The sequence below is a fragment of the Salvelinus sp. IW2-2015 genome, unplaced genomic scaffold, assembly GCF_002910315.2.
Source record: "Salvelinus sp. IW2-2015 unplaced genomic scaffold, ASM291031v2 Un_scaffold3676, whole genome shotgun sequence".
Lineage (NCBI taxonomy): Eukaryota > Metazoa > Chordata > Actinopteri > Salmoniformes > Salmonidae > Salvelinus > Salvelinus sp. IW2-2015.
This window is the reverse complement of record NW_019944953.1, coordinates 30,705-46,037: the sequence shown is the minus strand read 5'-3', so window position 1 is coordinate 46,037 and position 15,333 is coordinate 30,705. Positions and strand designations below refer to the sequence as shown.

The following is a 15,333-nucleotide window of genomic DNA, read 5'->3' as shown; positions in this document are numbered from 1 at the left end:
GAAGTCCTGGGAGGAACACATGTGAGTATCCGGACGGGAGGACCTGATCAGACGCGAAAAAGACCCACAAGAAAAAAACAGTTACTAAAGGAGGCAAACAGAAACCCAAAGTGAAAGTGGTGAAAACTAAATCTGCAGAAGTAAGAACAGTGAGGAGCGGGAAAAGGCCTGAGTTTGTTCTGGAGAGGAGGGTGCTGTTATAAAGCAAGTTACCGTCCCAATAAAATACACTTTGTTTATCAAGTTGTTCATAGTCCTATCAATGCTCGTAGCGCCTCAAACGTGAAAGACCCTTCATCAGTCTGTGAAAGATCATGAAAAACATTCTCAACCGACAGTTCAGAATGAGAATTCACTTGTGATGTCACAAAGCAGTGTTCTTTCACTATGAAAAGATGAATGATGTTGAAGTTCCTGTCGCCAGGGCCACGTTCTGTATATACTGTCTCTATGCATTACGTACTGTACAGGCTAGTCCTATACTAGATATAGTCTTTGTTAAGAGACTTGCCGGCTGAGTGTGACATACCAGTGACTTTGTTAGTCGACTATTAGTTTTTACCCTGCGGAAAAAATTGGCCTCATGTTTTGTATTATAATCTTTATTAAATAAACATTTTACGTACATAAAAAAAAAGGACACTTCATATTATACACAATGTTTATACAGTGAAAATAATGGGAGGAAATCGACCAGTGTCCATAAACGCTGTATATGATGAAAGTAAACTATGTACAATGTCTACACACTTAATGCTCACATCGTATAATAAAACTGTACAATATCTACACATTAATGCTGAAAAAGGTGAAGTGTATATAAGTTAAGAGAGGTGCTGAGTGGTCAGGTGACGGCTCCTGTAGCAGAGCCTGGAAGTCTGGAGAGCAGACCAGCTTGTGCTTGATGTTCCCCAGGATACTCATGTCTCCAGTCAGGCCCTCAGACAGACGCACAGACACCAGTTGCTGTGGAGAAAAAACAGATGATTTAGCCCCTCATTGTCTGACCCTAAGACATTGTCTTTACATCCTGGATCACAGTGAATCAGGACTAGTGTGTTCTTTAGGACTAAACACATCCTGGATCACAAGTGAATCAGGACTATGTGGTTCTTGAGACTAAACACATCCTGGATCACAGTGAATCAGGACTAAACACATCCTGGACTACAGGACTACGTGGCTCTTAAGATCTAAACACATCTGGATCACAGTGAATCAGGACTAAACATATCCTGGATCACAGTGAATCAGGGGACTATGTAGTTCTTGAGGACTAAAACACATCCTGGATCACAGTGAATCAGGACTATGTGGTTCTTGAGGACTAAACACATCCTGGATCACAGTGAATCAGGACTATGTAGTTCTTGAGGACTAAACACATCCTGGATCACAGTGAATCAGGACTATGTGGTTCTTTAGGACTAAACACATCCCTGGATCACAGTGATCAGGACTATGTGGTTCTTTAGACTAAACACATCCTGGATTACAGTCACAGTGAATCAGGACTATGTGGTTCTTGAGACTAAACACATCCTGGATCACAGTTGAATCAGGACTATGTGGTTCTTTAGGACTAAACACATCCTGGATCACAGTGAATCAGGACTATGTGGTTCTTGAGGACTAAACACATCCTGGATCACAGTGAATCAGGACTATGTGGTTCTTTAGGGACTAAACAGGAGAGCTCCCTCTGAGACGTCCATAGTGATGTTCCTCAACCACCATCTAACCCTGTAATATGTCTATTATATTAACGGACCTGTAGGAAAGAAAAGGCCGCTCCCTCCTGAAACGTCCATAGTGATGTCTCCCACCAGACCAGCTGCACTTGCCAGACTTCCTGATCTGTAGTTTACCCAGAAAGCCCTCTGTGAACTCTGACAGGACAGGAACGTCTTGACCAGCAGGGTCTCTGTGGAAGAACATGGCCGTTAGGGTCAGGGGTTAGGAGAACTCTGACTGGATGGGAACACTGTCTCTAGCAGGGTCCTGAGGGAGAACATGCCTTTAGGGTCAGGGGTCAGGAGAACTCTGACCGGATGGGAACACTGTCCTCTAAGCAGGGTCCTGAGGGAGAACATGGCCTTAGGGTCAAGTTAGGAAACTCTGACCGGATGGGAACGCTGTCTCTAGCAGGGTCCTGAGGAGGTCAGGGTCAGGAGAACTCTGACCGGATGGGACACCTGTCTCTAGCAGGGTCCTGAGGGAGAACATGGCCTTAGGGTCAGGGTTAGGAGAACTCTGACCGGATGGAACGCTGTCTCTAGCAGGGGTCCTGAGAGGTCAGGGTCAGGAGAACTCTGACCGGCATGGGAACACTGTCTCTAGCAGGGTCCTGAGAGGGGTCAGGGGTCAGGAGAACTCTGACCGGATGGGAACACTGTCTCTAGCAGGGTCCTGAGGAGGGGTCAGGGGTCAGGAGAACTCTGACCAGATGGGAACACTGTCCTAGCAGGGTCCTGAGGGAGACATGGCCTTAGGGTCAAGGGTCAGAGGTTAGGAGAGAACTCTGACCGGATGGAACGCTGTCTCTAGCAGGGTCCTGAGGGAGAACATGGCCTTTAGGGTCGTCAGGGTTAGGGGAACCTGACTGGATGGAACACTGTCTCTAGCAGGGTCCTGAGGAGGGTCAGGGGTCAGGAGAACTCTGACCGGATGGGAACACTGTCTCTAGCAGGGTCCTGAGGGGGAACATGGAAACAACAAATGTAGACCTTAGTGTGAAATGTTTCCCTGTTAGAGTGAAGTGGACGGTAGATAGACATAGGATAGAAGGTGGTCGTTACTCACTGGTGCTTTAAGTGAGAGGAGCGCTTGCTGTCGGACTTGGAGTCTTTTTTACCATTTTTTTCTGGGGCTGTGATTGGCTGGCGGTGGCTGTGGTTGGCTGGCCGGTGGCTGTGGTGTGCTGGCCAGGATAATATCAGGAAGCTGGTGAACCAGCAACTCTTCTGTCTCTGAAACCGTCAGCTGATGGAAGAGATCTGCTACAGAGGGCTGGTCTGGGCTCAGGACCCCTGCCTGGGGTCCGTACTGAGGGATCTGGTCTGGGGCTCAGGACCCCCTGGCCTGGTCCGTACTGATGTCTTGCTCCATACTGAAGGGGCAGGTGGGTTAGTAGTGCAGGGGCTCTGAATGCTGTAGGGCAACAAACACAGACATCAGCTACCTGGGAACCAGTTTGGATGACAAGACGCATGTATCATTGTCTTATGTATGAGTCTGTGCACCTCCATATACCCCCCATGTATGTGCATGTCTGTCTACATACTGTGTTTGTGCATCCAGGGCCTTCAGGAAACACACACTTTGACTTATTCCTCATTGTGTTGTTACAGACGGAATTATAAATGATTCAATGAGATTGTGTACTGGCCTACACTCAATACCCATAATGTCAAAATGGAATTAAGTTTGTAGAAATTAACAAATGGAAAGCTGAAATGTCGATGAATTAAGTTTTAACCCTTTTTGTATTGGGCCTAAATAAGTTCAGAGAGTAAAAAATGTGCTGAACAATGGACTTCCCCGTTGTCTCTTGCTGCTGTTTGTTGATCCTTTCACTCTCTTCCTGTTAGTTTAATCAAACTGGCGTTGACAAACTTTACCAACGTCCTAGTTTTGTTCTCCTCTTCTTCCAAAAGCGTCCGGGATGGAAACGTTTCATCTGCATGGATCTGCAGGACCCCTCCAGAACGGAGAAGCTGAGTAACATTGATGCCGTCTCACTGCAGTCGCTGTCCTCAGAAATATACAGGAGGATCTCTGGGTTGTGAAATCTGCTTCAGATGCAATAGTTAGACCAAGGACGATTAAAGTGGAGGAAAGGATGATGGTGTCTGTGTGTAAATACAGGTAGTGGTGTTAATCCTCTGCACAGCCAGGCAACAACATGGATTCTGGAAAGAAATGCTGTCCACATGCTAGGACTTTGTCGCTCATTCAGCCGATTGAGAAACATTCAACCGGTTTTCCCCACTAAAGCAACGAGTCAGAGCCTGATCCTTTCCAGGAGTCTCCTCCACCCTTACGGGGTCTGGCCTTCCCAGGAGTCTCCTCCACCGTTACGGGTCTGGGCCTTCCCAGGAGTCTCCTCCACCTGTACGGGGTCTGAGGCTTCCCAGGAGTCTCCTCCACCGTTACGGGGTCTGAGCCTTCCCAGGAGTCTCCTCCGCCGTTACGGGGTCTGGGCCTTCCCAGGAGTCTCCTCCACCGTTACGGGTCTGAGGGCTTCCCAGGAGTCTCCTCCACCGCCTTTACGCGGGTCTGAGCTTCCCAGGAGTCTCCTCCACCGTTACGGGGTCTGAGCCTTCCTAGGAGTCTCCTCCACCGTTACGGGGCCTGGGCCTTCCCAGGAGTCTCCTCCACCGGTACGGGGGTCTGAGCCTTCCCAGGAGTCTCCTCCACCGTTACGGGGGCCTGAGCCTTCCCAGAGGTCTCCTCCACCGTTACGGGGTCTGAGCCTTCCCAGGAGTCTCCTCCACCGTTACGGGGCCTGAGCCTTCCCAGAGTCTCCTCCACCGTTAGCGGGCCTGAGCCTTCCCAGGAGTCTCCTCCACCGTTACGGGGCCTGAGCCTTCCCAGGAGTCTCCTCCACCGTTACGGGGTCTGGGCCTTCCCAGAGTCTCTCCACCGTTACGGGGTCTGAGCCTTCCCAGGAGTCTCCTCCACCGTTACGGCGGTCTGAGCCTTCCCAGGAGTCTCCTCCACCGTTACGGGGTCTGAGCCTTCCCAGGAGTCTCCTCCACCGTACGGGGTCTGAGCCTTCCCAGGAGTCTCCTCACCGTTACAGGGTCTGGGCCTTCCCAGGAGTCTCCTCCACCGTTACGGGGTCTGAGCCTTCCCAGGATCTCCTCCACCGTTACAGGGTCTGAGCCTTCCCAGGAGTCTCATCCACCGTTACGGGGCCCGAGCCTTCCCAGGAGTCTCCTCCACCGTTACGGGGTCTGGGCCTTCCCAGGAGTCTCCTCCACCGTTACGGGGTCTGGGCCTTCCCAGGAGTCTCCTCCACCGTTACGGGGTCTGAGCCTTCCCAGGAGTCTCCTCCACCGTTACGGGGGCCTGAGCCTTCCCAGGAGTCTCCTCCACCGTTACGGGGTCTGGGCCTTCCCAGGAGTCTCCTCCACCGTTACGGGGGTCTGCAGCCTTCCCAGGAGTCTCCTCCACCGTTACGGGGTGTCTGGGCCTTCCCAGGAGTCTCCTCCACCGCTTACGGGTCTGGCCTTCCCAGGAGTCTCCTCCACCGTTACGGGGTCTGGGGCCTTCCCAGGAGTCTCCTCCACCGTTACAGGGTCTGAGCCTTCCCAGGGAGTCTCCTCCACCGTTACGGGGCTGAGCTGGGCCTTCCCAGGAGTCTCCTTCCACCGTTACGGGGGTCTGAGCCTTCCCAGGAGTCTCCTCCACGTTACGGGGTCTGGGCCTTCCCAGGAGTTCTCTCCACCTCCACCGTTACGGGGTCTGGGCCTTCCCAGGAGTCTCCTCCACCGTTACGGGGTCTGGGCCTTCCCAGGAGTCTCCTCCACCGTTACGGGGTCTGAGCCTTCCCAGGAGTCTCCTCCACCGTTACGGGGTCTGAGCGTCTTGCCAGGCTTTTTTCACTATACTTGACTTGAGTGGGTTGAGTCACTGACATGATCCTTCCTCTCTGGTCTTGGGTGACATCTTTGTGGGCTCCTCCTTGTCTCAGGGTAGTACGTTGGTGGTCTGTCGATGTCCCTCTGATGTTGGGGGGGCTGTGCTTTGGCAAAGTGGGTGGAGTTATATCCTGCCTGGTTGCCCCCCCCTCAGTCCCCAGTGTCGGGGGGCTAGGGTCAGTCTGACCTATCCTGTCTTCTCTGGGTGTCGGGGGGCTAGGGTCAGTCTGTCCTATCCTGTCTTCTCTGGTGTCGGGGGGCTAGGGTCAGTCTGTCCTATCCTGTCTTCTCTGGTGTCGGGGGGCTAGGGTCAGTCTGTCCTATCCTGTCTTCTCTGGGTGTCCTGTGTGATCTTAAGTATGCTCCCTCTGATTCTGCCATCTCTCTCTGCCCGAGGACCATGCCTGACAACTCCTGGCTGTCCCCTCTCCCCCAGGTCGTGCTGCTGATCCAGTTTCCGCTGTTCTGCCTGCGGCTATGGAACCCTGATCTGTTCACCGGACGTGCTACCTTTTTCCAGACCTGCGGTTTCCTGTCTCTCGCTACCGTAACTGCTGTCTCGACCCCTGAATGCTCGGCTATGGAAAGTCAACTGACATTTACTCCTGAGGTGCTGACCTGTTGCACACTCTACAACCACTGATTATTTGACCCTGCTGCTCATCTATGATCATCTTGAAGAACAATCTAGCCTTAATGACCATGTACTCTTATCTCTACCTGCACAGAGGAAAACCTGGTTCAGTCTGCTTTCCAACAGATACTCGAAACAATTCACCTTTTAGCAGGACAAAACCCTAGAGGAAAACCTGGTTCAGTCTGCTTTCCAACAGATACTGGAAACAGTTCACCTTTCAGCTGGACAAAACCCTAAAACACAAGGCCAAATATACACTGGGGTTGTTTACCAAGATGACATTGAATGTTCCTGAGTGGCCGAGTTAATTCAAAAAACTAAGTCGCCTTGAAAATCTATGGCAAATGGCTATCTTGCAATGATCAACAACCAACTTGACAGAGCTTGAGCAATTTTTTTAAAAGAATGAAAAGATTGTACAATCCAGGTGTGCAAAGCTTTTAGAGACACTGCCAAAGGTGATTCTAACATGTATTGACTCAAGGGTGTGACTACTTATGTAAATTAGATATATTTAATTTTCGATACATTTTGAAATCTAAAAATGATTTTAATCCATTTTTAATTCAGGCTGTAACACAATGTGGAACAAGTCAAGGGGTATGAATACTTTCTGAAGGCACTGTGTCTACTTACATGGAGTTGTTGCCTCTGTTATCAGGAAGTTGATGGATTGATACAGTGGCAGTTGAATCGGCTTGTTCTTGGCATCATTTTTCAAACCAGGATCATCCAAAAACTACATGGGGGAAAAAGTGTGAGGTTTAAATAAATATATGCATTTCAATCAGGGGTTGGAACCGGTTCATGGAAATAACTACATGTTTCTATGAACAGAATCAGAACCGGGAACGAAAGTGATCTATACTGTTCCCGGAACAGAACTGTTATGTTAAACAAATGGGAACCAGTTAATAACGTTATCCCTCTGTCAATCAGAAACTTCTTCCAGCGTCTGCCTGCCAGCTAAAAATCGTTACCATTGTGTGTGCGTGTAGGCTACCTGCCCCTCGCCCTCCAAAAGCATTGCTGTAACCTACTAACGTTACAAGCATGATTCAGAAGATGCGGGGAGAGATTTTTAATTTGAGAAGAATGGAATGACTTTTTCAATGCTAGTTAGGGATACTATAGTTATCACATTTCACATTGGATTTATTAACAACAGAAAGGTAAGACGTGATTTGCATTCTGGTGCTGCTCTGCACTCACAAGCTTTTTAACTAGCTTCTCTGGTCCAACGTTAAACCAACTCTGAAGTTCAAAGTAGTAAACAACTCACTGAGCTATAGCTTTCTAGCTCCATAACAAGCTGCTCTACCTGCACTGCATGATTGGTGAAGTAGGTTTAAAAAGGAACGATATCAACCGGTACTTTTCTTTGGTTCGAACCAGTTCAGAACTTTTATATTGCTGGTCGGAACAGAAAAGAACGGGACTAGTCATTAAGGCTGTGTGTGTACTTTAGGTTAACTAGTCATTAAGGCTGTGTGTACTTTAGGTTGACTAGTCATTAAGGCTGTGTGTACTTTAGGTTGACTAGTCATTAAGGCTGTGTTACTTTAGGTTGACTAGTCATTAAGGCTGTGTTACTTTAGGTTGACTAGTCATTAAGGCTGTGTGTACTTTAGGTTGACTAGTCATTAAGGTTGTGTTACTTTAGGTTGACTAGTCATTAAGGCTGTGTTACTTTAGGTTGACTAGTCATTAAGGGTTGTGTTACTTTAGGGTTGACTAGTCATTAAGGCTGTGTGTGGTACTTTAGGTTGACTAGTCATTAAGGCTGTGTGTGTACTTTAGGTTGACTAGTCATTAAGGCTGTGTTACTTTAGGTTGACTAGTCATTAAGGCTGTGTTACTTAGGTTGACTAGTCATTAAGGCTGTGTGTGTACTTTAGGTTGACTAGTCATTAAGGCTGTGTTACTTTAGGTTGACTAGTCATTAAGGCTGTGTTACTATTAGGTTGACTAGTCATTAAGGCTGTGTGTTGTACTTTAGGTTGACTAGTCATTAAGGCTGTGTTACTCACATCATCCCGTTGAAGCTTGTGTAACATATCATCATCGTTTTCCTCTGAGGCACGTCTCTCCTTCTTAAACACTTAGCTACAGGAGAGGATTGCTGTCTCCAAGGTCGGTCCCTCTCACCCCCCCTGCACAGAACAGAGGACAGGACACACTGGAATCAAGCGTTTCTAATGATCATAATAATAACTCTTTAACACACAGTAAAGACATCTTCTGGCAGAGAAGGTCCAATTCACCTGGTTTCTTTACTGTGTCTGCAGGACCTGTTCAAAGATGGAGTGGGACTGAATGGTCTGATGGGGGCGCTCTCTTCTCTCCACTCTCCTCTCCCTGTGCCTCTCCTCCCTCACTCTTCTGTCCTTCTTTGGTGCAACATGGGCCTCTTCCTTTAACCTGGGGGAAGGAGTTCAACGTTACCATGTATTCTTCTAAACGGGATCCTCGGTAGTCTAATGGAATGTGTCTTCAAGCAATACAGTCAACACTCACTCATCTTTACTCTTCTCAGAGAATGGACATTGGGTACGAAGGTTTTCTGTAATAAAAATATAAATGATTAATTTCTACTTTTTTGTCTGAATATCATGACTGTTTTGTTTAATGCTTGTGACAGGACACTGGACACAGTGACAGGACACTGGACACAGTGACAGGACACTGGACAGCTGTTTATTTGCCTGTTGTTCATCACCCACTGTGTTTCCGTTTACACTGTAGACTGGTTACTTAACCCGAATCTTTTTTAATTTTTATTAACAACAAATCAATACAGAAAGTACATAAGGGAACACAAGTATGTATAGATTATATACAATGGACAATCGAGCTAGGGGGTACAATATTACATTACAATTACACAAGGACCTTAAGGGACATACTTACAATTCTAACAGCTTTTTTGTTCGTAGAGTATTTAATTGTCTTAAAATACAGGCCAAAAGAATAATGAAATTAATTACATAAAAATGTTTCAGCTTATTTCTATCGTATGTAAAGAATCCAAGCAGTATATCTCTCCACAATAGTGTAAAATCTTCATAAATGTGTTCAATTATAAACCTACTGATGTCTTGCCACAGTTTTCTTACATTAATACAATGGCAAAACAGATGCAACACTGTTTCTGGGTGGTCATTACAAAAGGAGCAATTTGAGTTGATGTTTTCCTTAAACTTCTTCATATAGTGGTTGGCAGGATAATATTTATGAATCATTTTAAAGGAAACTTCCTTAATTTTGTTATTAAGTAGGTATGTGTGTGGCAACATCCAAACCTTTTTCCAACAGATATTATCAATAAATCCATTCCAATAAGGCATGACAACATCCTGCTGAAACAAGGATCGTATCGCTCTGTTGTTGAATGGACCAAAAGAGAAACAAATCTTTCCTACTGAGTCAACAGGGCCAACGAAAGGCTCTGAGGGTCTTGACACGTTCCTGAATAACAGAGCAACACCTGAGGGAATGGCATCTAAAACAATTGCAAAATCTTTAGGTGTTACAGGGACCTTGTAAAGTGATAAGAATTCCTTATAACTGAGTAAAAKACCCTCTGCATTTACCAGTTGGCTCACCRAYAGGATATTATTTTGGAACCAATATTCTAAAAACAAWGAAGTATTTTTATACAATATATCMCGATTATTCCATATATAATATCTGTGCGGAGAAAAATTGTGTTTATAAATTAATTACCATGACAAGAAAACCTGCCGATGAAAAGCACAAAGTTTCACTGGAACTTTGGCAATATTATAATTGCAMAACAACATGAAGTTAAGGCCACCAAAAGTAGAGAAGACATGAAGAGGAATAAAATTCCAGATAGAAGTGGGTTTTCTTAGGAATTGTTTTATCCAATTGATCTTGAAAGTATTATCTAAGGTAGTAAAGTCCAGAAAATTCAGCCCACCATTCTCATAAGTGTTCATTACAACAGTTTTCCTAATGTAATGGGTACGGTTTCTCCACAGAGAGTTGAAAAGCATCTGGTCTATCTCCTTGCTTATTTTACCGTCAAGATATAAAGATAGTATGCGCCGTATGTTAGTCTAGAGATACCTTCAGCCTTGGTTATTAGGACTCTACCTTTTAAAGATAAGTCCCTCTGTTTCCATTGATTTAGCTTCTTCTAGGGGTTTTTAATAAGAGGGTTAACATGTAGTAAGCCTCTAGACTTCTGATCCTTAGTGATGGTTGTGCTTAAATATGTACGTTCTTCTTTCACTGGAATGCCATAATATGAAGGTGTCACACAATCTTTGACAGCCACGAGTTCACATTTATTAATGTTAAGATATAAAAATGTGTCGTTCTGCCCCTGAACAAGGCTGTCATTGAAAATATGAATTTGTTCTTCACTGACTTGCCTAGTTAAATAAAATATATATTTTTGGCTACGATTAGTTTAGATAGTCTAGCCAGCCAATTTATCAATCCATTTTTTTTTTCTGACATGGCTAATTGAGTAGGGGGGCTGGGGCCTTTTTTCTTCTGACATGGCTAATTGAGTAGGGGGGCTGGGGCCTCTTAGCAGCCTGGGGCCCTAAGCGACCGCTTATGCCTGGAGCAGGGCCCTGATGGCACAGATACAAAGATGAGTCCTCTATCTATCTCTATGGGTTGAGTACCTAGTCTGTGATATACCGTATGAGTGTTCCCATTGGGTATCACCTTTTTGAACCCGCCCAGAGTCAGGTCCCGGGACCGCAGGGACGTCAGTCTGCCTGGAGGAGTGGGAGAGTTCAGCACGGTCCGACGAGGTAACCCACTGCCAGCTACATTTAGTCTGGTGGTACCGGAGTAGCCCGCCATAACGTCCGTGTTGCTGTTTGGATCAGCCATTCTGCTAATCACTGTCTGGAACGGACGGCTTTGTGACAATACAGTATTAAGGGGATGTAGGCTGTTGAAGGCTACTAAACCGACACCCGTTATTCGATGGGGAAGCCTACAAAGGAAATGACATCATAACTCCGATTTGGAATAAACAATATTTGAGCCGAATTCCTATTTCTTCTTCATCACGCTGTCCAATAGTCTAATAAACAGGCCTATGATGTGTGAATGAATAAGAGGCCTTCTTACTGTGAGGTCAGAGAATGCAGGTATCCCCTCCGTAAACACGGATATCGGTGTTCACACAACACTCTGTTATTGTACGGTAAGCCTCCAGAAGCCGTAGCGTCCATCTTGTCTGTCATGTCTTGGCACATCTGACCACAAACAGCGACTGAACAGCAGCCTATATACAATCCGAATCCAACAGTCTGTCCTGGAAAGCATATTGTAGGTGTTGCGTACAAGGCCTTGGTAAAAAGCAGTTGGCTACATCCTTGATACAAAGTAACTTACTGATACCCTGATGAAGACAGCTTGGCTGTWGCATCTGAGCTCCTAGTGGCTCTCCTTTATTTAGAAATATTACAAAGTAACTTACTACCTGATCACGTGAACAAGTCTTCAGTAACACAACCTACATTCCCCGCGCGCTGTAGCCTAGTGAAGGACACTTCACAACAGACGGTAAACGCTCATTCGGTTCCCCGAGTTAATCACATCAGCACCGTTTATTCTGCTTTGTTATGTCTTCACACGATTCCATTATCTGAACAGAAGGTGGCGTTGTTTATTCGGTCAGAGAAGTATATCTGTGTTGTAACCTGATAAAATAGTATCCCAATTGTAGAATACAACCCCTATTATATTTGTTCCAATTCATTATTGTTATGTTTCTTTTTCTGCCGTTTTGGTGAAAAAACAAAAATAAATTCCCGTGAGATGAAAGGCCCAGGACTGTGCAACGTGGTAAAGGCCACACCCTCTCATGCAACACTATGCCAATTGGCCACATGGTGGCGCTATAACAATCGATTGAAAATGCTAACTTTAATAGGTCAGCCCCCGCACCCCGTGTGACCTAGAGTCATGAAATTTGGTCCATAGGTCCCTCTCCTCACAAAGAACAAATTTCCCCCAAGAACCCATAAAGTCCGCCTTGATGGATTTTCCGCCATTTAGAATTTTGTGAAAATCACTTGAAACTCTACTCCTCTCGCACCGATTTGACGGATCTGCACAAAACTTGACATGTGGCATGTATGGACCAAGGTTTATCAACACAATAATTTCCATACTAGTAACAAAAACATGGCCGCTATTTCCCAATGAACATTCACGTGGGCGTGGTCTCACACACAAATGCATACAAATCAGACAAGGATATTCGTATTGTGACAAAAATTGGTCCACTGTCAAAACACAACATATGTAAGTACATTTAGATTGACCACACGGTGGAGCTCTAACAGGAAGTCAGTCCAGCTAAGGAACCACATTTAGATGACCACACGGTGGACTCTAACAGATGTCCAGTCCAGCCTAGTACATTTAGATTGACCACCACGGTGGAGCTCTAAACAGGAAGTCAGTCCAGCTAAGGCACATTTAGATTGACCGCACGGTGAGCTCTAACAGGAAGTCAGTCCAGCTAAGCACATTTAGATTGACCACACCGTGGAGCTCTAACAGGAAGCTAGTCCAGCTAAGCACATTTAGATTGACCGCACGGTGGAGCTCTAACAGGAAGTCAGTCCAGCTAAGCACATTTAGATTGACCGCACGGTGGAGCTCTAACAGGAAGTCAGTCCAGCTAAGCACATTTAGATTGACCGCACGGTGGAGCTCTAACAGGATGTCAGTCCAGCTAAGCACATTTAGATTGACCGCACGGTGGAGCTCTACACGATGTCAGTCCAGCTAAGCACATTCTTCTCAGATCCTCTCAAGCTCTGTCAGGTTGGATGGGGACGTCGCCGCACAGCTACTTTAAGGTCTCTCCAGAGATGTTCGATCGGGTTCAATCCGGGCTCTGGACATTAAGAGACTTGTCGCTCAAGAGACTTGTCCCGAAGCCTCTCCTCCATTGTCTTGGCTGTGTGCTTAAGGTCGTTGTCCTGTTGGAAGGTGAACCTTCCCCCAGTCTGAGGTCCTGTGCGCTCTGGAGCAGGTTTTTATCAAGGATCTCTCTGTACTTTGCTCCGTTCATCTTTCCCTCCATGCATCTAGTCTCCCAGTCCCTGCCACTGAAAAACATGACCTTTTAATGCTGCATCATTTTTCGGGTATTATATCAGACCCGACCCAGATTGAGACAAAAGGTAGAATTTAGGACCAGGACCCACTCGGGTCCCAGGTCAGATCTAGGAATTTCGGGTCTGTTGAAACCAAAACATTTTACATTACAACCTATTTCTAAAATGGATGAAATAGTTTTTTCCCTCATCAATCTACACAAATACCCCAAATGACAAAGCAAAACAGGTTTTTAGACATTTTTGCAAATTGATAAAAAAAAACTGAAGTACCACATTTACATACGAATTCCAAATCCAACTTTATTTGTCACATGTCCCGAATACAACACGTGTAGAGGTTACTGTGAAATGCTGACTTACAAGCCCTTAACCAACAGTGCAGTTCAAGAAGAGATAAGAAAATATTTACCAAATAAACTCAAGTAAAAAATAATATAAAAGTAACACAACATAACAATAAGGAGGCTTTATACAGGGGTACCGAGTCAGTGTGCAGGGGTACAGGTTAGTAAGAGTCTATATTCAGGGTACCGAGTCAGTGTGCAGGGGTACAGGTTAGTAAGAGTCTATATTCAGGGGGTACCGAGTCAGTGTGCAGGGGTACAGGTTAGTAATGAGTCTATATTCAGGGGGTACGAGTCAGTGTGCAGGGTACAGGTTAGTAAGAGTCTATTCAGGGTACGAGTCAGTGTGCAGGGGTACAGGTTAGTAATGAGTCTATATCAGGGGTACGAGTCAGTGTGCAGGGGGACAGGTTAGTAAGGAGTCTATATTCAGGGGTACCGAGTCAGTGTGCAGGGTACAGGTTAGTAATGAGTCTATATTCAGGGGTACAGAGTCAGTGTGCAGGGTACAGGTTAGTAAGAGTCTATATTCAGGGGTACCGAGTCAGTGTGCAGGGGGTACAGGTTAGTAATGAGTCTATATTCAGGGGGCTACCGAGTCAGTGTGCAGGGGTACAGGTTAGTAATGAGTCTATATTCAGGGGTACCGAGTCAGTGTGCAGGGTACAGGTTAGTAATGAGTCTATATCAGGGGGTACCGAGTCAGTGTGCAGGGGTACAGTTAGTAATGAGTCTATATTCAGGGGGTACCGAGTCAGTGTGCAGGGTACGGTTAGTAATGAGTCTATATTCAGGGGCAGACGTCAGTGTGGCAGGGGTACAGGTTAGTAATGAGTCATATTCAGGGCTCACGGTACCGAGTCAGTGTGCAGGGTACAGGTTAGTAAGGAGTCTAATTCAGGGGGTACCGAGTCAGGTGCAGGGGTACAGGTTAGTAATGAGTCTATATTCAGGGGGTACCGAGTCAGTGTGCAGGGGTACAGGTTAGTAATGAGTCTATATTCAGGGGGTACAGAGTCAGTGTGCAGGGGTACAGGTTAGTAATGAGTCTATATTCAGGGGTGGACGATCAGTGTGCAGGGGTACAGGTTTCAGTAATGAGTCTATATTCAGGGTGGGTACCGAGTCAGTGTTGCAGGGTACAGGTTAGTAATGAGTCTATATTCAGGGTCACGGGGGTACCGAGTCAGTGTGCAGGGGTACAGGTTAGTAATGAGTCTATATTCAGGGGGTGGTAAAGTCAGGGGGCAGGTTAGTAACTAAATTCAGGGTACCGAGTCAGTGTGCACGGCGGTACAGGGTTGCTAATGAGTCTATATTCATATGGGGCTCGCTGTTATACCGAGGTCAGTGTGCGAGGGGTACAGGTTAGTAATGAGTCTATATTGTCAGGTGACCCGTGTACTACGAAGTCTGAGCGATGATGACTATGGTCTACAGTAGTAATGAGTCTATATTCAGGGACTAAGGTTCTGCACCCGGCTACTGTCGCTCAGACAGACGATGACCAGAGGCCTAAGGAGATATCTATTTAGCTATAATGAGGTCATGATTCAGGGAGGAAGAGATTATAGAATCAT

The 15,333-nt window shown here is 46.2% G+C and overlaps 1 protein-coding gene across 1 annotated transcript; it reads right to left on the bottom strand.

The window, feature by feature from the left end:
- Positions 1–596: 596 nt before the first annotated feature.
- Positions 597–11,268, bottom strand: LOC112076308 (DNA-directed RNA polymerase III subunit RPC4; the record flags this gene model as incomplete). The annotated part of the gene is given in 15 exon segments (XM_070441255.1): positions 597–966; positions 1,772–1,795; positions 1,797–1,829; positions 1,831–1,924; positions 2,803–2,885; positions 2,887–3,069; positions 3,071–3,150; positions 6,919–7,021; positions 8,313–8,380; positions 8,383–8,403; positions 8,406–8,435; positions 8,547–8,576; positions 8,579–8,703; positions 8,796–8,845; positions 10,987–11,268. Coding segments are annotated over 15 exon segments (1,386 nt in total), but the record flags the coding sequence as incomplete, so codon positions are not given.
- Positions 11,269–15,333: the final 4,065 nt, after the last annotated feature.